Source organism: Camelus ferus, chromosome 4 (assembly GCF_009834535.1).
Source record: "Camelus ferus isolate YT-003-E chromosome 4, BCGSAC_Cfer_1.0, whole genome shotgun sequence".
Lineage (NCBI taxonomy): Eukaryota > Metazoa > Chordata > Mammalia > Artiodactyla > Camelidae > Camelus > Camelus ferus.
This window is the reverse complement of record NC_045699.1, coordinates 35327959-35352799: the sequence shown is the minus strand read 5'-3', so window position 1 is coordinate 35352799 and position 24841 is coordinate 35327959. Positions and strand designations below refer to the sequence as shown.

The 24841-nt window shown below is 40.5% G+C and overlaps 1 protein-coding gene across 1 annotated transcript in view; it reads left to right on the top strand.

Moving 5' to 3' along the window:
• TRPM3 (transient receptor potential cation channel subfamily M member 3) overlaps positions 1 to 24841 on the top strand; it is a 466869-nt gene that overhangs the window by 359808 nt on the left and 82220 nt on the right. The window contains 6 exon segments of the mRNA XM_032477819.1: positions 6772 to 6872; positions 8267 to 8401; positions 14617 to 14667; positions 22869 to 22904; positions 23075 to 23215; positions 24266 to 24295. Coding sequence (XP_032333710.1) covers positions 6772 to 6872; positions 8267 to 8401; positions 14617 to 14667; positions 22869 to 22904; positions 23075 to 23215; positions 24266 to 24295 — 494 coding nt within the window.

Genomic DNA, 24841 nt, shown 5'->3' with positions numbered 1-24841 from the left:
TCCTTTGTGGTAGCTGAGAAGAAAGCCTTTTCAGTTGTGAATAGTAACCAGTCTGCAGTGCGCTACCCTGGGCCCATTATAACCCAGCTCACTAAATGATAAATAATTTTTTTAAAGGAATTAGCATATAGATATATTCTAAGAAAAAAAAAACAAAGGAGCAAAATATACTTACAGAAGACTAATACTCTATAAAAATGTTTCCAGGGAACAGATGAACATTATGAATAAATATTTTACCATGAACTTTAAAAAAATTAACTCTCAATGAAGCACTTATCTTATGAAGAAATACTTCATAGTTGAAATACCAAAAATCAGGTAAGAGTAGGTGAGGCAGCAAGAGAAGATAAAATGTGAGTAGCACTCAGGAGTGAAGTAGAGGGGAGAAAATAGAACTATCACAAAATTGCAGAAGAAATGGGAAATGGTACAAGATAAACACTGAAAAATCCAGTGCAGGACACAAAAGAGTAGAAATAAGGAAAATGAACAAAAATGAAATGAAATGAAACAAAGAGTTAATTGGGATTAAAGAAAATTATATTTATAGAAGAAAAGAGAGAAATCTAACATAAGCATAATTGGTGACACCAGAGAAGGAAACCAAAATAATGGATTAGAACAAATATTTTTAAAATATAATTGCATAGTCTAAAAATATAATTTAAGAATTTTTTATTAAAAAAATTTTAAAACTTTGATCTGGATAGTGAAAGGGCCACTTTATGCTAGGAAAATTTGATTCAGAATTCTCAGGACCTCCCCAATTAAAATCCTAGTAAAGTTACTGAACTTCAACAAAAAGAAAGATACTTTGGGCCACTAGGGAAAATGACAAAATCTTTTATGAGGTGAAAATCAAGCTGGCCTCAGACCTTCTTATATATAGTAACATTCAATTCCAGGAGTCAGTAGAGGAACAGATTTTACATTGAGCCAGTGTCATTCAACTATAATGACTACTAAAAAACAACACAGTTTTAAACAGTCCAGAACTCTGGCAATATTGTTCCCTTCAGTTCCTCTTGGAAAAGCTACTAAAGAATTCAAGCTACCAACCAAGAGATTCTTGGTAAAATCACTTATTGTGACCACAAACTTAGTGACTTAAAACAACAAAAATGTATTCTAATTCTAAAGGCCGAAACTCTAAAATTAAGGTATCAGGAGGGTTATATTCCTCCTGGAGGCTTCAGGGGAGAATCCTATCCTTGCCTTTTTCAGCTTCCAGAGGCTGTCTACATTCCCTGACTTGTGGCTCTTGCCTTGCATCAGTCCATCCTGTTGCTTTCATCTTCACATGCCTTACTGCTACTTTGATCCCCCTGTGTTCCTCTCACAAGGACTCTTGAGATTACATTGCATTAGGCCTACCAGATAATCCAAAATAATCTCCCCATCTCGAAATCTTAATTTAATCACAGCTGCTAAGTTCTTCTGCCATATAAACAACAAATTCACTTGTTGCCAGGATCAGGACATTGACATCTTTGACAGGTAGGGGCACCACCTCCATTTGTTCAAATCTCCATCATCCTTCCCCACTCTCATCAAATTCTAATTCCTCCTTAAAATTGCTCTAACTTAACTGACAGGAAGTGCTCTGGACTTAATTTGTATAGCTTTTACAGCACTTACCACTTTTGTTTTTTGATATAGTGATTTGTGTGTTTTTCATATCTTTCCTTTTATCCCATCCTACCGCCATTCTTATTAGACTCAATTTCCTTGAGGGAAGAGATAGAAAACATACTTCCATTCCCATACTCTGCTGAAGGTTCACACGTGAATTTCATTAAAGTCTTTCAATTACCAAATCCAGTGCACACTTTTGGCTTCATTCACTCATTCATTCATTCATTCAACAAATAGTTATTAAACACCTATTATGTGTCAAGCACTGTTCTGGACTCTAAGAATACGACAGTGAATAAAGCAGACTAACAGTGAATAAAGCATACTAAGTTTACATTCTGGTGAAGGAAATAAATACTAAAGTAATAGATGCATAAGCTGGTGCCCAGTAATGAGAAGCGTTATAAAGAAGGAAGACCAGTCTTTTTCTCTTGCCCTCTTTGCAGCCTTTGGCCTATTGACCATCCCCTCTTTCTTGAGAATCTCTCTTCCCATAGTTTGAGGCACCATAATCTCCAGTTCTCTTCCTATCTCTCTGACTGGTTGTGTGTGTGTGTGTGTGTGTGTGTGTGTGTGTGTGTGTGCGCGTGCGTGCGCGCGTGCGCACTTTCTTTTTAAAGATGTGCTTTACTTTCATACTTTTTAAGGATTGGTGCTGTTCTGTTACCCATCCTCTGCTCTTTTCCTCTTGTCACCTTCATGTTAATGTTTCCCAAATCTCTATATCCAGGCCTGATCCCTCCCCTGACCCAGACCTCAATATCCAATGGCACAGGCATTATAAGCTCAACATATTCAAGAATGAAATTTTTCTGCCCACAAAATCTCATTTTTATCTTGCATTGCCAATTTCAGTTGGGCTCCCAAGCTAGAGACTGGGGCATCACCTTTGACTTCTCTTTCTCTCTTGCTCCCCAATTTAAAGCTATCACCCAAGGCTATCAGTTTTGCTGTCTAAATATACCTCAACCAAGCTGCTTCTTCAGGTCCTCATTATCCCTTTCCTAGAATATTGCAAAACTTTTCTAACTACTTCTGTTCCCTCCAGTACAATGCTCTTCCAATCCACTCTTCGCACTGCTGCCAAAGTGATTTTTCTAATACATAAATCTGACTGCATTGTTTCTGAGACAGAGTCCTCCAGTGGTTTCTTCATGACTTGAGGATAAAACAAAACTTCACATCACTTACAAGTCCTTCTATTCTAGCTTTATCTCTCCCTTCTTCTAACTGACACTATACCCCAAGCAGTGAATCTTCAGTGTCTTCCCATGAATTTACCAAAGTCACTGAGCTGTTTAACTATTCTAATTGTTGCATACTATCCCTTTGCTACTAGTAGAGTACTGACACTCAGAAAATGTTCTCTTTGCCAGAACTTCTTTTTTCATCTTATTAGCCTAGTGAATTAATCACTTAAAACCATATGTGATCCTTATATATGCACTTAAGTCTTCCCTGATCTCCTGCAGAAAGAGGAAATAATAAAGCCATATTTTAATGTCTTATATACCTACTTGTATTCATTTCCACATCAGGGACTTTGCACTTGATGTTTTCTCTTACTGGAATGCTTTCTTTCCAATTCTTTGCATGATGACTTTAGTCATTTAGGTCTCAGTTCAAATTTTACTCTCAGGGAGGTCTCCTGTCCACTCATTCTAACAGAGCAGTTCCACCAGCATTCTGATCATTATCAGTACCCTCCTTAGACCAGTGTTTTTAAAGGCCTTCTTCATGGCCACTGGGATCTGGCTCCAAGTAGGGGAGTGCCATATGGGTGGGGGCCCTGAGCCCAAACCAGGACCTGCATGGGCTCCAGACCCATTTCAGTACTTCAGGGCATTTTTGAACCCTCAATTTCCCACATGGGGTCAAACAGATCCCCCAGAGCAACTCCCAGACTTGTGCTGTGAGGTTATCTAACAGCTCCATGTCCAGCCCTGGTTTCAGGAGAGCAGCCCGGCCAGCAGATCACTCCATACTTTTGTCTTGGGATCATGTGAAATGGATTGCCATTGATTTGAGGTGATTAGAATTTTTAATGTAGACACAGGCGCCATATATCCAGGGAATGGCACTGCTCCTTCATAGCACTTACGCATTCTGAAAGTACACTGTTGATTAGTTTGTTTATTCATTTATTTTCTGAGTGTCAGTCCTCTACCAGTGGAATTAAGTAATAATCTATGTGAAAAGAGTGACCTTAATGATCTTATTTACCATTGGATATTCAATGTTAAAACAGTTCCTGGCACAGAAAGTATTCAATAAATATCTGTTGAGGAGATAAATGAGTGATTGCATGAAATACTGTATTTAATTACAGACCTCTCTCCTCCTCCAGAATGTAGGCTCTCAAGCAAAGGATTTTGACTTACTCACCTTCTCATACTGGTGTAGTGCCTGCCATATGAGAAGTCTTGATGTCAGTATCTTTGAATGCATAAATGAATGAATAAACAGATGAATGAGTGAATGAATGACTATATATTATCTAGATTCGAGGTTCTTCACCTCATCTTCGTGATTCTAATATTTAGATAAGGTTAAGGACCTCCAGTTCTTACAAGTTCTCTGGAAATTTTTAAAAACTGCAGTGCCAGGACCAGATAAATCAGAATCTTTAGGGTTGAGTCCCAAGCATGAGTATATTTCAAGCTCTCCAAGCACAACCACAGGTTAGAATAGAGTGACCAGCCAAACAGGTTTGTACAGGAGCAAGGAGTCTCCCAAATTGCAGAAATATCAGTGCTAACACTGTGACTGCACCGAGCAAAGTGGGGTGGTTGGTTACCCTCATTGAGAACCACTGATCCAAACTGTCACCTGGGACCATACTTGAGTGATGTATTTTCAGTTTTTGAAAAGTCAAAACTGATTGGTTTCATGCTTTCATTTGACACTTGGCTAATTACATTCAGGCAGCTCATGTTGACCTCAGTAACTGCTTCCTGCTGTGTGTTCTTGTTCAGATTTGTGCAGCTACTATTGACTTGGGTGACATACAAATTTGTGGCATACAAATGGCAAAGGCAATGATTAAACCATTACAACAGGTCAGCAGTGACCAACAGAACAGCTAAGGAAGCATGGGAAAGCATAAAGTGTAACCCTAAATGTAACTCCAATGAGCCTTCACTTTGTTTTCTCCTTAAAAGTGATGACAGTGCATTTGACACGTTCCTATTTATCACTTATTTACGCCAGTTACGCTGGTATGAGCTTGCAGTCCCTGTTGTCATCTGAAGAGATACGGAATCTTTTCTTAATGGAAAAATCCCAGTGTAAACTGAATTAATGTTCATCATTCCAAACCCTAATTAATTTCCTACAAGTATGTGATTTAAACTGAACCCATCAATGTCTGCACACCAAAATCAGAGATGCCCTTTGACCTATAAAGGGAACACAGCACCACAGCTCTTTAGGGCCTTGTCATTCAAAGGATGGTCCTAGATCATCAGCGTTGGCATCACCTGGGTACTTGTTAGAAATACAGAAACTCAGCCCCACCCCAGACCTACTGAATCAGAATCTCTGAAGATGGGGCCCAAGAATCTGTTTTAAAAGCTCTCCAGGTTATTCTTATGCATGCTCAAATTTGAAAAAGGCTCATCTAGAGGACACTTTACTTGTCTAATTCTTCATGTCATTATCTCCAAGCCCAGAGGGAAGAGTCAGCAGGGGAAAGAAGCCTGTAGCACAGTGGGTCCCAAACTCGGCTGCACATTGAAAACACTTGGAGACCTTCAAAAATGTCAGTGCCTGGCTGGCCACCCCAGGCACTGTTATTTAATTGATTTGGGGTGCAGCCTGGGCATAGGGATATTTTAAAAGCTTCCTAGGTGATTCTGATGTGCAGCAGACTTTGGGAATCACTGATACGGCAGCCCTATCCCCAGAGCCTTGCTTTGGGCCTCCACTGCTGCAGAACCTAGCAGAATGGGCAGCATCAGCATTTTCTCTCCCTTCTTCCTTCACAAACATCAGAATCAGCAGTGACATTTGTAAAATGGTAAGAGAGGTCCAGTGTCACAGCAGCGAAATGACAGACTCCGATCCTCTGACTGTAGCCCAGTGCTCTCTCCACCTACCATTCTCAACTTCACATCCAGCTGCTGAGTGGGTTGCATTTATGGACAGGATGCATTGATCTAGACCAGCTCTGTCCCAGTAGACCATCTCTGTGATGAGGGAACTGTTCTGTATCTGCACTCTGCAGTTCAAAGGCCGCCAGCCTTGTGTGGCTATTGAGCACTTGAAATGTAGCTAGTATTTGTGAGGAATTAAAGTTTTAATTTTAAGTACTTTAGATTTAAATAGCCACGTATGGACAGTGCAGATCTAGCAACAAAGTCTAGAGAATAATGGGAAACTGAAGAACTGTTCAGTGGTCTCTACTCACAAATCAAAGTAAACCTAAGCCATCTGTTTGCCTTTCTTGTAAAAGATGTTCTTAACTCTTCTTCAGTAGAGTGGTAAAGCTGGCTCACTAGTTGTCAAAGGGCACCATCACCACGCAATATACAATTCAAATGATGCCTTGAAACCAGAGATTGGCCAGCAGAAACCAAATGTGTTGTAGAGCAGTGCTTCTCAAACTTCACTGTGCACAGGAAATCACCTGGCATCTTGTTGAAATACAGATTCTGATTTAATAGGTCTGGAGTGGGGCCCAAGGTTCTGCATTTCTAACAAGTGCCCGAGTGATGCCCTGCTGCTGCTGCTGCTGCTGCCGCCGCCGCCGCCGCCGCCCCATGGACCACGCTTTGACTAGCAAGGCTAGTGAGCAGCAGTTCTCAACAGGCTAATTTTGTCTCCCTTCCCCTGCCTCCAAGAGACAGCTGACGATGTCTGGAGACATTTTTGATTGTCATAACTTGGTGGGGGATGTACTGTTGGCATCTACTGGGTTGAGCCCAGAGATGCTGCTAAATATTCTACAGTGTATAGAACAGACCCCGTGATAATTATCTTGCCACAAACAGCAATAGTGCCGAGTAGGAGAACCCCTGCTGTGTACCCCAGTCTGCTCTTCAGGAAGAGAGGGTGGATGGGAGAGTGATGGAGTGGATCTTCTTGATATGATAACTGATCATTGTTTTCTCTCTCTTGCTTATTTACACACAGGAGCCAATGCCTCAGCCCCAGACCAACTGAGCTTAGCTTTAGCCTGGAACAGAGTCGACATCGCTCGCAGCCAGATCTTTATTTATGGGCAACAGTGGCCGGTAGAGTATATGTTGTCACCCAAAAAGCTCACTTGCCTGGGCAAGGGTTTTTGTTTAAGGAATCTCTGATTGCAGCTCTGGAAACTGCTGCTTTTGCTTTAGAGTAGAAGTGTTCCTTTGTAGCTGTTCTCCATCTCAGTTCCTTTCTTGTATTTAGGAAAACACTGTCACCTGGTGGAAGATATGACAAAGCACAACTCCAAATGTTCCAAACATTTCCATCTCTCTGAGTGGCCTTTGATAGCAATTTTTATCTACAGCTGTTGCCATTTCTTTTATATGCCTGGAAATACATACGACAAAATTATATGTATTAGAATGAAGGAAGGAGTGGAATTAGCAGTTTGTTTCTGGTTGTATTGGAGGTTGCTGCTTCTAAGTGGTGGCACTGTGTGTGGCTGGGTCGCACCTCAGGATGCAGAATTAGCAGGCTTCCACGTGCTGGTGCCATCTGGTTCTGGAGGCTGAGCACAGGTCCTCCCTATTCCCAAGAACAACACAGAGGCAACCAAAGCTTTATATAACTGTTCTTGGTTTGTTTCCCTCAATTGACTCTACCAAAATAAAAACTTGGAAAATTGGCCATTGGTTGGTGTATGCATGTATCCCCAGGAGACAGCCAGCAGCCTGGAATTTGATTTCTGTGCCTGGAATCACTAAAGGACAACACCTTCATATACAGGTCTTTTTTAACCCTTCCTCCCCCCAGAGAGCATCTGCCTAGGATTGAGCCCCTGGCTTCACTTGTGCCAATGGATTGCTAGTGTGGAAAGATTTATCAAGGAGGCTGGACACTGGGAAATTTTGTGAAAGAAATTAAATAAAATCCTAGTAAGCAGACCAAATGACCTAAATAGTTACTGGGTCTCCATGTGGAAATGGGTGCGATGGAGGCAAGGTTATCACTTAACTGGAGGGGAAAAAAAAAAAAAGAACAGCCTGCTTTCTGGTCTGTTTACTCAGGTCCCTCTTCTCAAGTCAGCCAGGGGTCTGATTCCAGAGCCTAGAGGAGATGAAAATGAAGACAGCGAAGTACCTACTTTGGCACTTAGTGGTTTTGTAGAAGTTTGATCAGAGAGTTGGGAGAGGGAAAGCCTTGTAAACCCTTGCACCTTGTCAGAATCCAGAACAACAACAAAAAGATTCACAGAGGAAATAACTTTTGGACCTAGAAATCCTTGTGTTCTGTTTGCAAAGACAGGCCCCACTCAAAACAGAGAAGAGATTGTGACTGTCCCAAAAGTGGAGTTGGGAAACTCTTGCTAGCAAGTTCTTGGACGTGCTGAAGGTTTACCAGATGTCAAAGGCATCGATTTTTAAACTATTCCAATGAACGCCAGAGAACTGTACACCCTAGACCCTGGGGCAGACTAACTCAGTGACTTGATTTGCAGGTGGGGTCTTTGGAGCAAGCCATGTTGGATGCCCTAGTTCTGGACAGAGTGGATTTTGTGAAATTACTCATAGAGAATGGAGTAAGCATGCACCGTTTTCTCACCATCTCCAGGCTAGAGGAACTGTACAATACGGTAGGACCAAGCTAAGGCACTTTTTATTTTCTCCACGTTTTTTGTTTTACCTTCTCCTCCCCCCCACTTGTCTGTGAGTCCCTGCCCTCCCCTCCAAATGCATGGATCATTTTTCACAAATGCTCCCTTAGACCTATGTAGACCACAAACTCCGAGTCACCAAGATTCTACTTGTTTTAACTGCTCAGTTGTCAGCATATAAAAGGCAGAAAGTTACGTGATCACCGAAGGGTAATGTTCTCTGATTCTTACACAAAACCACAAGGCTCTGGAAATGAGAACACACTTTATTCTGTAAGCCCAGAGGATATTTGAGGCAATCAGCAGAGGAAGACCGATTTATCTCCAAGCATCAAAGGAGGCCAATTAACTATCCTGCACCATCTTACTATCCTCAGAGCTATGAAGTTCATTCATTTTCCACTATAATAGAATAACATGTAAAATACCTCTTGTTTAAGTCACCAGAAAGGTTTTGTTTGTTTTGTTTTGTAAAGATTTGTTAATTCATTCATTAGGGATACCAAGAAGTAATAAAAAGAAAAACTACTATTTATGAAGTTTTTGAGAGTAGTCAGCAAGTTAAGTACATTAGCTCTGAGCTGATACTCGCTAAAAGCCAATGGAATTTAAAGAGTAGATACTCCCCCCCCCCCCCCCCATTTTACAGATGAGGAAACTGAGGCCAAGAAATGAATTGGCTTATTCAAGATCACAAAATTTCTAAGGGAGAAGCCAGTACTGAACCAAACCTTCTTTCTCAGACATTTTTCTTCCTCTTACATGTTCAATGCTTCTTTGTCCCACTGGCCACAGCACTAATGAGATGGAGCTTATTGACCTGTCCCCAGCCATTGGTAGGTATTCGCTGGTGCCACCTGGCTCTGTAACATTCCCACTGCTGCAAACAGGAAGCACATTAGCAGAGTGGCCCCACATTTCTGTTTTCTCTGAAGATTTTTCTTGGTATTTTTCTGCATATTAAGACTTTCAGTAAAAATAATGGGCTAGGATGGCAGAGCAGAAGACCCAGCCTCTGCCCCCCAACAAAGATCAACAATTAGACAGCTATCCACAGACAGAGACAGCTGTAGGAGAGTTTAGGAGTCCAGTTAAGAAACCAGCTACACAATGGAATGAAAAATCTGAGAGTAACCACAGTGAAAGGAGGGGAAGAAAAGTTTCATTGTGCCTGTATCACCTGGTCCCCTGAGGCCAGTACCACTCAGTGCCCAGGGAAGCTTGCCAACTAGAAAGAGTTCCCCTCACTGGGAAAGGGAGAGCTTGTGAGCCTTTCAGGGCACTGCACAAAGGACATGCTTTAGTTTCACCCCACCCAGAGACCCGCAAAGCTGAGACACACTGTGAGAGCCAGTCTGATGGCTGAGCGACCACAGTTCCTGGTGACCTGCTCTGCAGAGGATCCTGGCAGCTTTCACCACTGAAGAAACCAACAGCCAGCACAGCCTCCACAGGCCCCTGCACATTTCACTGATTTTTGCCCTAGAAATATTTGTGTTCATAGACACCAGCCACCTGAGTCCCTCACTGCTCCCTCTCCCCTCACCACTGCTGGAGCCTGAGATCCACACCAGCAGCCGGACTGGGACTCTGTGGCTATATGATTGCAAGAGGCTAGCCTTACCCCCATGGCTAACCCCCAACTGCTGTGCACACTCTGAAAGCTAGCACCTCCAGCTGTGCACCTGCACCCTGCCGGTCTGACGCCCATCACCACTGCCATGGAAGTGTAGGACTCTAAAACTGTAAGACCCTGCAGCCACAGGAGTGCATGCCAACAGCCAAGGCCCCCACAGCTGCATGTGGGCCTGGATTCAGCCCTGTCTTCTGTCACTGGCCTGTACCACTGGACTTGATTTCAAATAGACTCTCAGCTGTGCACCTGCAGCCCATTGGCCTGACTCATGCCACTGGCCTACACTGGTCTGCATGCACCTGTGATGACACCCTGCAAACACAGAAATGCCCACTGACAGCCAGGGCCCCCCAGCAGCTGCCAGTGCACCTGCAGTTGGCCCCAGCCCTTGCTGCTAGCCTGGGCCTTCAACACTGTGTATGTGCTGGGCAGCTGGCCCCTGCCACTACACAGGCAGCTGCAGCTGGTCCCCACAGCCAAATATGTGGGTACCACTGACTCTAGCCACCACTGCTAGCTGTCTTGGCCCCTGGCTGCTGGACCTGAAGACCCCAGCAGCCCTTGCAGCCCTGCAGAAAAACAAAAACAAACTAAGCCCAAAGTTAGCAAAAGGAAGGAGATAACAAAGGGCAGAAATAAATGAAATAGAGACTAGAAAAACAATTTAAAAGATCAATGAAACAAAGAGTTGGTATTTTGAAAGGTAAACAAAATTGACAAACCTTTAGCTAGAATTACCAAGAAAAAAAGAGAGGACTTAAATAAAATTATAAATGAAAGAGGACACAGTACAGTGGATACCACGTAAATACAAAGGATCATAAGAGACTACTGTGGGCAATTATATGCCATCAAATTGGACAACATAGAAGAAATTGATAAATTCCTAGAAACATACAACCTACTAAGTCTGAATCATGAAGAAATAGAAAATTTGAACAGACCAGTAATGAGTAAGGAAACTGAATCAGGAATCAAAAAACTCCGAATAAAGAAAAGCCCAGGACCAGATGGCTTCACAAGGTGAATTCTACCAAACATGTAAAGAATTAACTCCAATTCTTTTCCAATTCTTCAAAGAAATTGAAGAGGAGGGAACACTCCCAACTTATTTTAGGAGGCCAGCATTACCATAATAACAAAGCCAGGTAAGGATACTGCAAGAAAAGAAAACTGCAGGTCAATGTCCCTGATAAATATGGATGCAAAAATTTTCAACAAAATACTAGCAAACCAAATTGAAGCACATTAAAAAGATCATATACTATGATCAAGTAGGATTCCTCCCTAGGTGCAAGGATGGTTCAACATATGCAAATTAATAAATGTGATACATCACATTAATAGAATGAAAGAAAAATCATATGACATTTCAATTGATACAGAAAATATATTTGAGAAACTTCAACCTCCTTTCATGGTAAAAACTCTCAACAAATTGGATAAAGAAATAACACACCTCAACATAGTAAAGGCCATATATGACAAACCCATAGCTAACATCATACTCAGTGATGGAAGGTTGAAAGCTTTCCCTCTGGGATCAAGAACAAGACCGTGGTGCCCAGTTTCACCACTCATATTCAACATTGCACTGGAAGTTCTAGCCAGAGAAATCGGTCCAAAAAAAGGTAAAAAAAAGAAAAATTTTCATCCAGATTCAAAAGGAAGAAGTAAAATTGTCTCTGTTTCCTGATAGTATCATCTTGTATACAGAAAATCCTAAAGGCTCCACCTAAAATCTGTTAGAACTAATAAATTCAGTAAAATTTCAGTATACAAAATCAATAAACAAAAATCAGTTGCATTTCTATACACTAACAATGAACTATCCGAAAAAGAAATAAATAGTTCTATTTACAATAGCACCAAAAACAATAAAATACTTGGTAATAAATTTAACCAAAGAAATAAAAGATGTGTATATCAAAAAACTGTAAGACACTGATAAAAGAAATTGAAGAAGGCATAAATAAATGGAAAGATACCTAATGTTCATGAATTGGAAATGTTAATAATGTTAAAATGCCCATACTACCTGAAGCCATCTATAGGTTCAGTGTAATCCCCTTCAAAATTCTAATGACATTTTTAACAGAAATAGAAAAAGCAGTCCTAATATTTTCATGGAACCACAAAAGACCCTGAATAGCCAGAGCAACCTTGAGAAAGAACAAAGGTGGAAGCATCACATTTCTTGATTCCAAACTATATCACAAAACTATAGTAATCAAAACTGTATGATTCTGGCATTAAAACAGACTCACAGACCAATGAAACAGAATCAAGAGCCCAATAATAAACGCATGCATAGACAGCTAACTAATATTAGGCAAGGGACCCAAATATAGAAAATAATACGGAGATTCTGCAAAAAAAATGATGGCTGAGGAGTGGAGTAAATGGGGAGATGTTGGCCAAAGGGTACAAACTTTCAGTTACAAGATAAGTAAGTTTCAGGGATCCAATATAAAGCATGGTGACTATGGTCAACAGTACTGTATTGTATACTTGAAAGTTACTATGAGATGAGAGCTTTAATGCTCTCACCATAACAACAACAAAACGGTAATTATGTGAGGTGAAGAATGTGTTAACTAACCTTGTTGTGGCAGACATTTCATAAAATATGCAAGTATCAAACCATCACATTGTACACTGTAAACTTACACAATGTTATATGTCAATTTTATCCCAGTAAACCTGGAGAAAAAAGAATAATGGTGTTTTCAGTAAAATAAATAAAGCACAGAACTGAATGACATTCATATTAATTAGCGAATCAAGGGAGTAGAGTGACTTATTCCAATGGTTGGAAAGAAATAAACAGAAAAGTTACAGATCAGGAAAGACCAATAGATTTCATTACTCCAGTCAACTCTAATCAACTTCCCCGGAGTACTCTGTTGAAAAGGATTATGAGACAGTGAATGGCCTCAGTAATAAGAATAGCCAACATTTATTGAGTGCTAAGCACTGTCTTAATAGTTTTATAAACATTTCATCATCTTATCCTCACAACAACCCTACCAGATAAGTGGTATTATCTGTCCTCATTTTAGAGCTAATAAGACTGAGTCACAGTTAAGCGGCTTACCCCTGGTCAAAGCTGGTGAGCAGCAGAGCCAGTTTTGGAGCCAGATATTCTGACTCGAGAGTCTGTGTGTTTAATCCCTGCATAATTCTGTATCCTTTGGCAGAAAAAGAGTTCTGATGAGCATGTCCACATGAAGGGGCCAGTAGCTGAGGTGGTACACAAGGATTGTCTTAATATTTGAATGTATTCCAACTGTGCTTAAGTATTTGCCATCACTGTCCAAGATCTTCCAATAGAACCACCAGATTTAGCAAATAAAAATACATAATGCCCAGTTAGATTTGAATTTCAGATAAACAACAATAATTTTTAGTATATCTCAGATACTATATGGGACATATTTATATTCAAAATTACTCATTGTTATTGGTAAAAATGTACAAATTTCCAAATTTATAAAATAAGTCATGGGGATATAATGTATAGCATGGTGACTAGTTAAGAATATTGTATTGCATATTCAAAAGTTGCTAAAAGATTAGGTCTTAAAGTCCTTATCACAAGAAAAAAAATTGAAAACTGTGACTGATATTAAATATAATTATTGTAATGATCATTTTGCCATATGTACAAATGTTGAATCACTACATTGTACATCTAAAACTAATATATGTCAATTATACCTCAATTTAAAAAAAAGATGAGGAAACATAAAAGCAAAAGAAGCTGTAAATCAAATCACTGATATATGGTTACATTTATAATTTTTAATTTGTTATGTAAAGAATATGTAAATACAAAAAAGAAATACAAAATTGGCCAGAAATATGACAAGAAAAAAAGTTCAACATTAGAATTAATAAGTAAATGAAAGTTAAAACAAAAAACAAATTATTTATTGTCTACCTGGAATTCAAATTTAACTAGGCATCCTGTTATCTAGTATTCCTATTCCTGAAAGACAGGTGATGGCAAACTACTTCACTTTATTTTTACGTGAAGCAGACAAATGTCTTTCGCACAATGGCCGAGTTGAACAGTTATGATGGAAGACTCTACAGCCCGCAGAGGATAAGATATTAACTATCTGGCAGTTTACAGAAAAGGTCTGCCCACCCCTGCTTTAACTAGTTTCTCATTCATTATGGGTAATAAACAAGTTGTGGTTGGCAACATGCCAAAGTTTACTTCTCTCGTGCAGTAAATTGGCTCCTTTGTCTCCTGCTACTGTACAAGTAGCCTCTTAAATGATGCTTTGGCCCAGCTGTCTACAGAGTTGATGGCCTCCTTTGCAAAGTCGGAACCAAGAACTTCAAATGCTTTTTCTTTAGGAACCACAATCCAAAAACCTGCCAGGGTGTTTGTTTAGAAGAAGACAGGTACAACTGAGCAACTACAACAAGGTTCATCTTAATGAACTGCCCCTTCGCCAGCCAGAACCCTTCTTTCCAGACCCTTCTTGCCTTGCCAGTGAGAGCTCCTGACTAGCAAAACCATTTGATTCTTCTTTATTGTTTTCAGAGACATGGGCCCTCAAACACATTGTACCACTTGGTCAGGGATGTCAAAAAGGTAAGAACCCTCTCGACCGCAGGTCGGAGGCCGTGTCTTGACTGCTTCCTGTGATTAGAAAGCGCCTGTTTTGCACGAGCTGCCAGAGTATTCCTGTCCCTGCCAGACCCCTGCTCATTTCAGGATGCTGTGGGTGTGTGGTTGTGTGGGTGTGGGTGTGTGTCTTTTAACTCTGACATCTCTGCTTATGATGCAGCTGCGGTTTTTATCTCCAGTCTCTGTGGTTTTAGATGCTTTCATTGGACATAATGCTTTCGGATAGTGGAACTCTAGGCTTTTCCCCCATGCCATGTGGATTTATGCCATTACCTGTGGTTTTTTTTATATACTCCCCGCTGTTTGGGGAGCTAGTTTCCATGCTGACCATGAAAAATATCTATATTCACTAGCTCCTGACAACAGTGTATCACTGCCATTTCTAGCATGACACAAAGCATAGTAAGCATAGCTCAGAAAGTCTCAGAGAAAAGAGACTACAACACACACACACACACATATAGTCCGTTCTGCTGCCCCCATATTTTTTCCAGTGTATTTTTCCACATTCATCATCTAATTTGAGGGGGTTGGAAAGACAGTTGGTTTGGATCAAGTAGGTTTATTCCCAATTTTAAAATGAGGAAGCTGAAATACAAGGAGGTGAGAACCGTACTGAGTAGTTAGGAGCTAGGATTAGAACTCAGATCCTTTAATAATAATATAGTAATAATAATAAATAATGGCACCTAGGATTTATTGAAGATTATGTGTAACACTAATCTAAGCTTTCTATGCCTCTTAGCTCATTTCATCTTCACAAAAATTCTGTGAAGTAGTTATTTTTTTATTATTATATAGTAGTATTCCCACTTATAGATGAGAAGAATGAGGCACAGGGAGGTTACATTTAATCTTAACCAAGTACTTGTTCTTTTTCCCTATTCAGTCTTTTAGAGGTAGCTTCAGTTCTGAACCTTCGACAAGGTTCCCTGAAAGTGATGTTTTTAACTCCAAAGGATAAAATAGATGGTAGCACATCCCCCACCCCATACATATGTGTTTGCACGCACACACACACACACACACACACAGGTATACCTACCTACCAGTTTGTAGCAATTCTTTGCCAGAGTCCATAGGACATACTTAGAGAAAGCTACAAAGGAAGGTAAAAAATTCTTTCATCTCATAGGAAGTCATTGGCTAGAACTACCCTTCAGGTGTCCTGTACCCACTTTCTAACTTTTCCTTCAAAAGACCAAACAAAGGCCCTAGGGCTGCTTATAATGTACCTATTAACCAGCTGGGCCTTTGCTGCTAAGGAGTAAAGGGCACAAAAAACCTCCTTTAATTGGCCCTCGGGAACTTTCTTCTCATTTCCGCACAATCTTACAGAAAAAATTACCCATCTTCATGTGACTGGAACCTGTAGTTCTTTCAAAGCAAGGAAACCAGATGCTTTATAATCTGTACATCCAACGCAGCAACCTGGTTTTTTTTTTTTTTTTTTTACCAAAATCACATCTTTCCATGCCCTGCCTCATTTCAAGCCATAAGCATAGCTGCCTTCAACAAACCCATTTCTCTTTTCCTCAAATCTTCCTATTTTATTTAATTTATCTTGGCTTAAAATTGCCTAGAAACTCAACAAGGGGGAAGTACCTCAGAAGATTAGGTGTATACCTCCAGCATGTATTCTTTGCCAGGATACTTGCTGCTTGTCTTTCAGCAAATGTCTTGAGTTTTTCTAAAATAGTAAGTAAAATAGTACCCCCCTCACCTTAATCTTGTCTGTGTCACTGAAGGAATCTGTGCCTTTGTCCCTCAGTCCCAGCCATTGGCCAATCCAAGCCTTCAAATAAAGTCATTCATCCACCTCCATCACCCAGTTTCTCAAGGTCTTGCCTGATTTTCAAAGGAATTTTTGCCGTTAAATTTTACTGAATACAAATGAACAAAATTCCTCCTAATAGGTTTTCTTCCCTGTAGGACTCTGCTTTGCAGTGTCATTTTCCTTTTTCTGAAATCCCATTAGCTGCCTCCTACATTTGCTTACATTTAGTAGAAGGCCTGTAGAGATTTTTAAGGTAGGTTTTTTTTTTTCTTAGCTAAAGATGTACATCAAAAATAATAGAGACTAACAAGAAAGGACAGGATGGTAAGGATTGGGGAGGAAGGACTATCAGTCAGGAGCAGTTTTAGTTTTCTTTCAAGTGTGATCCAAATACCAGAGCAAGAATATAGTTATATAAGGATTCGTTTGCTTACTAATTCAGTAACAGGAGAATATGAAAACAAATCACTCAGGGTAGTACTGGACTGGCTTAGAAACAGTTTACCTCTTTTCTTGGGAAAAGAGAGCGCCAGTATGGTGGAGAGAAGTGAAAACCTATGTTTAGTTCCTTCCCTTGGGAATAAATAGGGGCAGAAAATGCAGACTCCGTTTATTTCTAAGATAAAGGTGAGTGTCTGACTATTGGAGAGCAGGAAGGAATAACAGTGGTAGCCACAGGAGTTGGAAGTGTCTACGTTTTATGGATGAAAGGAGCTGAAAATGGGGGGGAGGTTTGTTTGTAGTTTTTAAAGAAGTGAATAAGAGAGAAATTAATATTGGTGCACATCTTCCTCAGATGATTCCAGATGACTTCCAGCAATTCATGCCATTAAGATATGAAAAATCTACAAAAACTAGTTTCAAAATGCTAAGAAAATCTTGGGCAGCTTAGACAGTTTTCAGAATTAAGGAACATAATAATTAGCGTGTACTTTGTGTTTTCTGATCGATAGGAGTTTATGTACATATTGATTGATTTAATTTATGACCAAAAAATTAATCCGTAAGTGATAAGCCCTGGTACAAAATGAATGCTGTTCAAAAGTTAGAAACACAATTCTGGACCTTAAACATAGTGTTTGATAATATGTCTATAAAATTAAATGTAAATAATTCTTATGAGCCCAGAGAACGCATTTAGAAATTGTCAGACCATCGTAAGTTAACCAGCTTGACGTCTCCAAGTCCCGCTATCCTTTGAAACATACAAAACTGAACATGAAGTTCTGTGGGCTTCAAAGGATAGTTTCAAATCTAGTTTCAAAATTACAAATTATTTATATCAAGGGAGCAATCTAGGAGCAATGAGGTAGAGTTGCTAACTATTCAGCATCAATCAGAAATTTAAAGTGGTATCAGCCAACCCAGTTTCCTGAACCATTTTCATGCATAAATCCATTGGATGTACCAATGCTCTCATATTAAACCAGAGTGGCCTAAGTCTGTCTGCTTTTCCATGAAATATAACTTGCCATTTTAGTAGCTAACTGTCTGCTCAATTTGTGCCTCTGTATGTTTTAAAGTAGTAGTTTTTCTTCCTTAAATTAAATGTGCTAATACTTCAGACTGCCTGCATTATCCCTTCCCACCAAAGGGGGGCGATATCTGAGTTTTATGTAGGAGTAGTGGTGAAATTATCATTTAAAATTCACTTACATGGGAATCAAGACCTAGAACTTGGCAGAATTTTTAAGAAAAAGCATTTCAAACACACTGGGTAAAGAGAGGACATTTTCATAACCCCATCTGCTAAATCCATGCAAATTTGCAGAAACATTCTTATTTTTTTAAAGACTGGTTGCCCAATCCATTGCCATGCCACACATTGAGGGAATGTCCTCTTTTCCCATGAATTTTCACCAGGATGGTCTTTTTGCCACTCTCCCTTGGTGAATCTGACAACCAGCTATCGTTTTACACCTTACATACATCAGAAGGAAACAGTCTTATTTTGAAGGCTTATTATGAGTTTCAAAGAAAAAAAAAAGTGTCCCCTAAACAGCTGAAATCTGATAGTAATATCATGAGCTGACATCTAAAACACAGAGTGCATTTAGAAGAGCAGATCTAATAAGTGAGTTTAAATTATTCTTCTAATTAAAAGACATCCTTGGGCGTGGCATGGATTAAAATTTAGCTTCAGAGTCATAGCTCATAGCATGAAAAAAGGAGACAACCTTTTCAAGTTGTCAAATTTACCTACCCATAGATCCAAGCCTCTCTCTTTTATTCTGTGGGCCAAATTATTTGAATCCTGTGGCTTGCTATGTGTTGTTAAGGCGTGAAATGGGAAATAAGTGTCAGGCTTTACCAATTACCAAAGTAATCACCAAAAAGGGGAGCAAGGAATAACAGAAACAGCAGGCGGAATGAATAGTACTCCAGTACACTGACTTCCTATTTGAAAAGGAGCCAAGCAAAGAAAGACTCCTCCAGAAGGTTTTTGGACATTACCTGTTGGTATATGAGGTGGCAGTTTCTCAACTTTTTCTAAAGGAGGTGGATGTTATGAGCATAACCCCATCCCTGTCTGTCCCTCTATCCTCCCTTGTCTCTGAACCACCATCTCCACTAACCAAACTCCAGGGGATTATTGGAAAGTGGATCAACTCTGGAAGTTCTGGACAGGGATCTCTGTTGAGTGACCTGGCAGCATAGGAATATGAGCAGCTTGCCAGGTAGTGATCAAACAGTTGGACCTTTAGACATAGGACCTTAGGAGTAACTGTGTCCACACTGCGTATTTTTAGAGCACAAACTGAAGTACAGAGAGGAAGTGATCTATCCAGGGTCAAATGGAGGGCAGTGATGACTACAGTTCATCCTAGTGCTATCTCCACTGTGGGGCTATGTTTGTGGCTGCTCTCTGCACACCTGTGACATCTGCAGGACACAGGTGGTGAAGACCACCTGTCCAGCATCTCAGACATTCACCAGTGCTGCCATCCCTTTCAGAGTTCACCCAGGGCATAGTCATCCTAGAAGGCCTAAATTGTACCCAATTTTATTTGTATTATGAAATCTATTTCTTCCTCCCCAAAGGTTTCCATTCTCCCTAGTAAAAAATTGTTAAACTAATTTCCCTTAATTTCTCCACTCCCAAAAGCCTCTGGAAAGCAGCACATGCAATCAGTCTTGCAGGCTGAGTTCAAACACATTACTTGGTAAAACAAGCTCTCCCTTCTCCGGATATCACTTCAACAAGAGCGTCTGACTCTCTTTGTTCGCAAATCTTCTAGTCGGCTCTGTATTCCTTTACATCGCCTTTCACACATGTAAAACAGAACAGGCAGGTAAATACTGTTGAGGGAGGAACCCTCATTGCCTTCATTTAGGTAACCATCTCCCCCTTGTGGTCAAACAGAATGCAGGCCAGTTCCTTTCAGGCCCTCACTCAAAGCTCAGTAACCTGGAAGGGTCACCGAGTCCTTCTGCTTCAGACCAGATCATACAAAAACCACTCCAAAATAATCAAGCTTTATATAAGAAGTTTCCAGGAAAAGAATATCCTAGCACCTTCTTTGGTAGTATATAAGCCTATCAACCCTTTATGAATTTGCATAAAATTTTGCAAAAACTGTTGTACCTCTAAAATTTTTATTTATTTTGAATTTTATGATTATTACTTTCCTAACAACCCGTTCTTATAGACACCTCAAAGGCATAAATGTTGCCATTCAATACTGGCCTTCAGGCAACATTGATTCTTGTTCTTAGCATTCTAACTCATGTTCACACATAGGTTTCTCAAAAGAAAATATATAGCTGTTAGGCTCACTGTTACCCAAGTTTTAAATTCAGGAAATTGTTACAAGATTTAAAGTAGGCACAAATTTATAGACTTGCTATGATTGCCTTTCAGTAGCATCACAATAAACCTTTTGGGGATTTTTCTGAAACCTAGTATTTAAGCATTACAGATCATAGAGGACATGGAGTTCAACCCCTTTAACTGGGAAGAAAACTGAGGCCTTGAGGGGAAGTGGCTGGTTCATGCAGAACAGGCAGAACCCAGAGAAGCTGGCTTGCATCTAGTGCTCTCTCCCCTGCAAGCCTCACAGCGCCAAGGAGAATAGCACGGCTGGGGTGGGCATCCTCTGGGGCCATCCTTGTAGAAGCCAAATGTATATGGGGATGAGGCTGCCCTGAGTGTGCTCAGGCTCTTCTGCCCTTGAAATAACAGCCTTGTCTAACCGTCCAGTGAGAGCCAGACAATACAGAAACTGCAGCCTTGTTAAACCTCCCCCCAAATCATGGGGTTGCACAGGCAATATTTTTAGATTCAGTTGAATGTTTACAGGAAGAACAGTACATGAACAGTTACTATCTTAAGGTGAATCTTCCACTGAGTTCCCATTTTTATATGTTTACCAAGCCTTTACATGAAGAAGTTGGACAGTTGGTCTTTCTTGATAAGCCTGGGGATAGCTTAACTTGGAGATTCAGTTAGACTGTGGTGCTAATCTTCAAAGGAGATTTCAAACTTCTGAGAAAGGTAGGGAGGAGAGGAGAAAGCAGTTTTGGGGACAGGAAAATTCAGGTAAAGAGGTACTCGGATAGAGTTCTCATTGGCCCAGGTTAAGGATGGGAGGGGCTCTGTGGTTCTTCCCTCTTGTATATAATGCCCACCCAGTCCCATCCTGTTCAGAAGGCTCAAATTAGATCCCCAAGCCAGCCCAGGCCAAGGGAGAGGTAGATCCCAGGGGGCGAGGCTAGGCAATAAGTCTGCCGGCAGCAAGGAGGTCTAGAGAGCAGCACTGGGGTCTCTTGGGTTGGTGCTTCGGTTGCTACCCCTTATTCCTACCCCAGTGAGAATACAGACACAGCGGTGTACATGTATGTATTTCAAATCAGCCTTCCCCATGACCTGGGGCTTTCTCAGCCGGGGGCGACTCATACACTGTGCCTAGTGACCTAGTGAGTTGTTACTGAGAAGATAATGTTGAAAAACCCCAAACTAAGGCTTGATCCCAACCATGTCAATTTCACTCTTTCACTTACTCACATTTGTGACCAAAAAAAAAAAATATTGAATGCCTGTCATATAGCAGGTATTGGGAATACAAAGATAAATGAAACAATTAAAAAATGGTGTTATAGGACTGATGATTCGATACAGTGGGCCAAATGGATGCTGTTGACATAGGAGAGCTGAGTAAGGAGAACTGAACCTACCTTCAGTTAATAAAACTACATAAGTTAATTTCCTAATGACAATGATAATCTTCATACACTATGAATTTCCCAATTCCGCTGTGTAATCCCACCCGAACCTTACTTAGTTGACCACAAAATCACCTTGACAGCTCATTCAGCTTATAGAGGCTCACATATTGAAGCAGGACAGGGTCCAGGCCTTTGCACTGTCACCAGGTTCCCCAGGTGGTTCTGATGCCACTAGAGTTGGAAAACCACCACTATTGCTATGAGCCACCTCTGTGAAGTGGCAGAAAGCTCACACAGCATCCTGGGTGAGTCTCCTATTAAAGACAAAGCCCAGAGTGGACAAAGCCCTGGGGCCTCTTCAAAATATATCCACAAACACAGTGCCCCTGACATTCATGATATAGAGCACACTCCCACATCAGGGAACTAAACCAGACAGTAAGGCCTGATCAGTTCTCTCCTCTGAAACTCCCTGTGAACCTAGAATTTCCTACAAACAGACCTGATTAACTTGACTTAACAAAGCAAGAATTTTCCTCAGACCCTATAGAGCTCACTGTTGAAGTAGAAACCAGTAATGAGTAGATAATAATAAAAAACTTTTCTGTCTTTGCATCTATACGTGCAGGCAGCTAAAACTTATATCATAGCTCTGGGTCTTTAAGAAGCACTATTCTTTGAAAGAAAGTATGCAAAATCTCTTTAATTCTGGGAAAATAAATAGTCCATTAAGAAAATTATTTCTCTCATTCCACCCCACCTTCTCTTTAAACACAAGGGATGTTCATAAGGGACTTTGTCATGACATCCATGCTGCTCTCCTTTAATGAAAAAGGTGCCATTTTTTTCATTGTTAATAGAAGTTTTGTGTAAAGGAGATTGGAGCTCTAAGCATATTTCCCCTGATGAAGTCCCTGGTAATAACAATCATCTTCTGGAAGGAGTCTTCATTTAGTGAGTGTGAAGAAATAAATGATCAGCAAGAGGACAGTCACAAGCCTGGGTCAGAAGCAGAGCAGCGAGGGGGTCGAGGGGGGAACATGTGGGGACCCTAGTTCCCAGTGGAGGGGAGTGGTAGCATTTGCCATGTCTAGCCTTGTGTTTCTTTCTGCTACACTGGTGTTTTTTTCTCCCCAGCTGAAGACTTGAATAAGTATTTTGATTTTCTGTTATTGCCGACGATTACTGCATCTTCTTATTTAACTTGTGTCTTCTTTCCAAGCGAGAATATCCAGGTTTCGGTTGGATCTATTTTAAGGTGAATTGATTAACCAGCATAATAATACATTCATATCTTTCTTTTTTCATTATTATTACTATTACTATTATTATTTTACTCTAAAATAGTTATAGAACACGTGGAATAGAATCCCTAGTAAACCACACTGTCTTTTGGATTTGTGTGTTTGTTTCGTTCTTCCTTGGTAGGGGAACCTGCCCCCAGACTACAGAATCAGCCTGATCGACATCGGCCTGGTGATTGAGTACCTGATGGGCGGGGCTTATCGCTGCAACTACACACGCAAGCGCTTCCGGACGCTCTACCACAATCTTTTTGGCCCCAAGAGGGTGAGGCTGGCGGCAGGTTCCATTTCCTGGACTCCTGGGAGGACTGGGGTGTGGTAGATCTGGAGTGTGGCTTCATTGTCTCCAAGGAGGAGATCAGATGAGAAGGCAACCGCCCTGCCTCTTCTTCCCTCTGCCATCAAATGTTGAAAAAAAAGGGAAAAAAATGGCGCTGGGTGTTACAAGTCTTTCTTTTCCTTGCTAGGTCCAGTTCAACTCAGAAACTGGCATTGAGAGTGTACCTTAGTGATCAGAGAATAGTAATTATATTCAAATCAACCTTATTATCTACCTCTGCAGTTTTCAAGGTTTTGATCTTGGAATCTGTTTATACTGTAAATTATTGAGGACGCCCCCCACCACCACCACCACCAAAAGCTTTTTATCTATATGCATTGTAATTAGTTCTATAACTTGCTGAGTTGCCTTCTCTTCCCGTCTTGGTCTGTGCCTGTCTTGCACATTGCCAGTGTGATCAGTGGTGCTTCTGTGTGTGCTTACACTTTCTGTTCCCTGGAGTGCCTTTTGCCATCAGCACGTGTGCCTCTGGCCCCACTCACCCTTGCTCTACTGTACAGCAGCAGAGAGAGACAGCCAGCATGAAGCATCTAAACAGAGTATTTCTGAGTTATCCCAAGTCTTCAGATAACAGGTCTTTCAGAGGTTTGAGAAACATCTCATAGTTTAGTGGGATGTTTCATTGTTCACTCAAGTGCTTGATGTCATGGAGATATCAGCCAAGTGGGTTGGTTTAGGAAGATGGAAGAAATCTTGGTCCACAAAAGAGATAATAAGCCTGCAGGCTCTACCCTTGGGAAATCTCATTATGCCTCTCCAGTTTCCTAATTTTCTGTAATTCTAAAATCAGTATATCCCTAATTCTCTTAGAAATTCTATAAATAGGTTCCCCCTTAGGGTGTTTTATTTAGTGAAATGAATAAATGCTATATGGTACAATAGATTCATTCCATTACCTGTTTAAGATATAGTAGGATTCTTTTCTTACCTCTATAAAGAAAGGTCTAACTTTGTGTATAACATTTTTTTTAACAGCCCAAAGCCTTGAAACTGCTAGGAATGGAGGTAAGTGTTTGCTCGAATTATCAGTGTCAATTATTTATTCTCTTTATTACATATTTTTTAAAGTATGTAAGTTCATTCCAGTGGTAGGGCTCAGTACATGATTCTAAAATAAGAAAAGTGAAATTTTTCCCAGTATCAAGGGGGCAGGTTTGCAGTAGCTTTAAAAATTCTATCATGAGGTTATGTTAGTATTGCAAACAGGAAAATAAATCCTGTTTGAAAAAAAAATCCTAACTTGAAAGCCAAGGAAGCAAATAAATTCCAGTAAATGAAATCTACTCATGAATGTTTACAAATGGCAACAGATCCAAAGTCGAGAAATTCTTCACAAACGTATCTAATGAAGTATGCAGAAACTTGAGACAGCTTGTCTCCCATCTTTTGTTCAAGTGGTTATTGTCAAATATGCAAATGTGAGTATAGGATGTCCTTGTCCTTTCACCGGAAGAGATAGTGTTGTCCACCATGAGGTACAAATAACCCTACCTGTACAGGAAAAAATGGGCAAAAGTTAAAAAAAAAGGGGGGGGGACCCATTAAAGATAC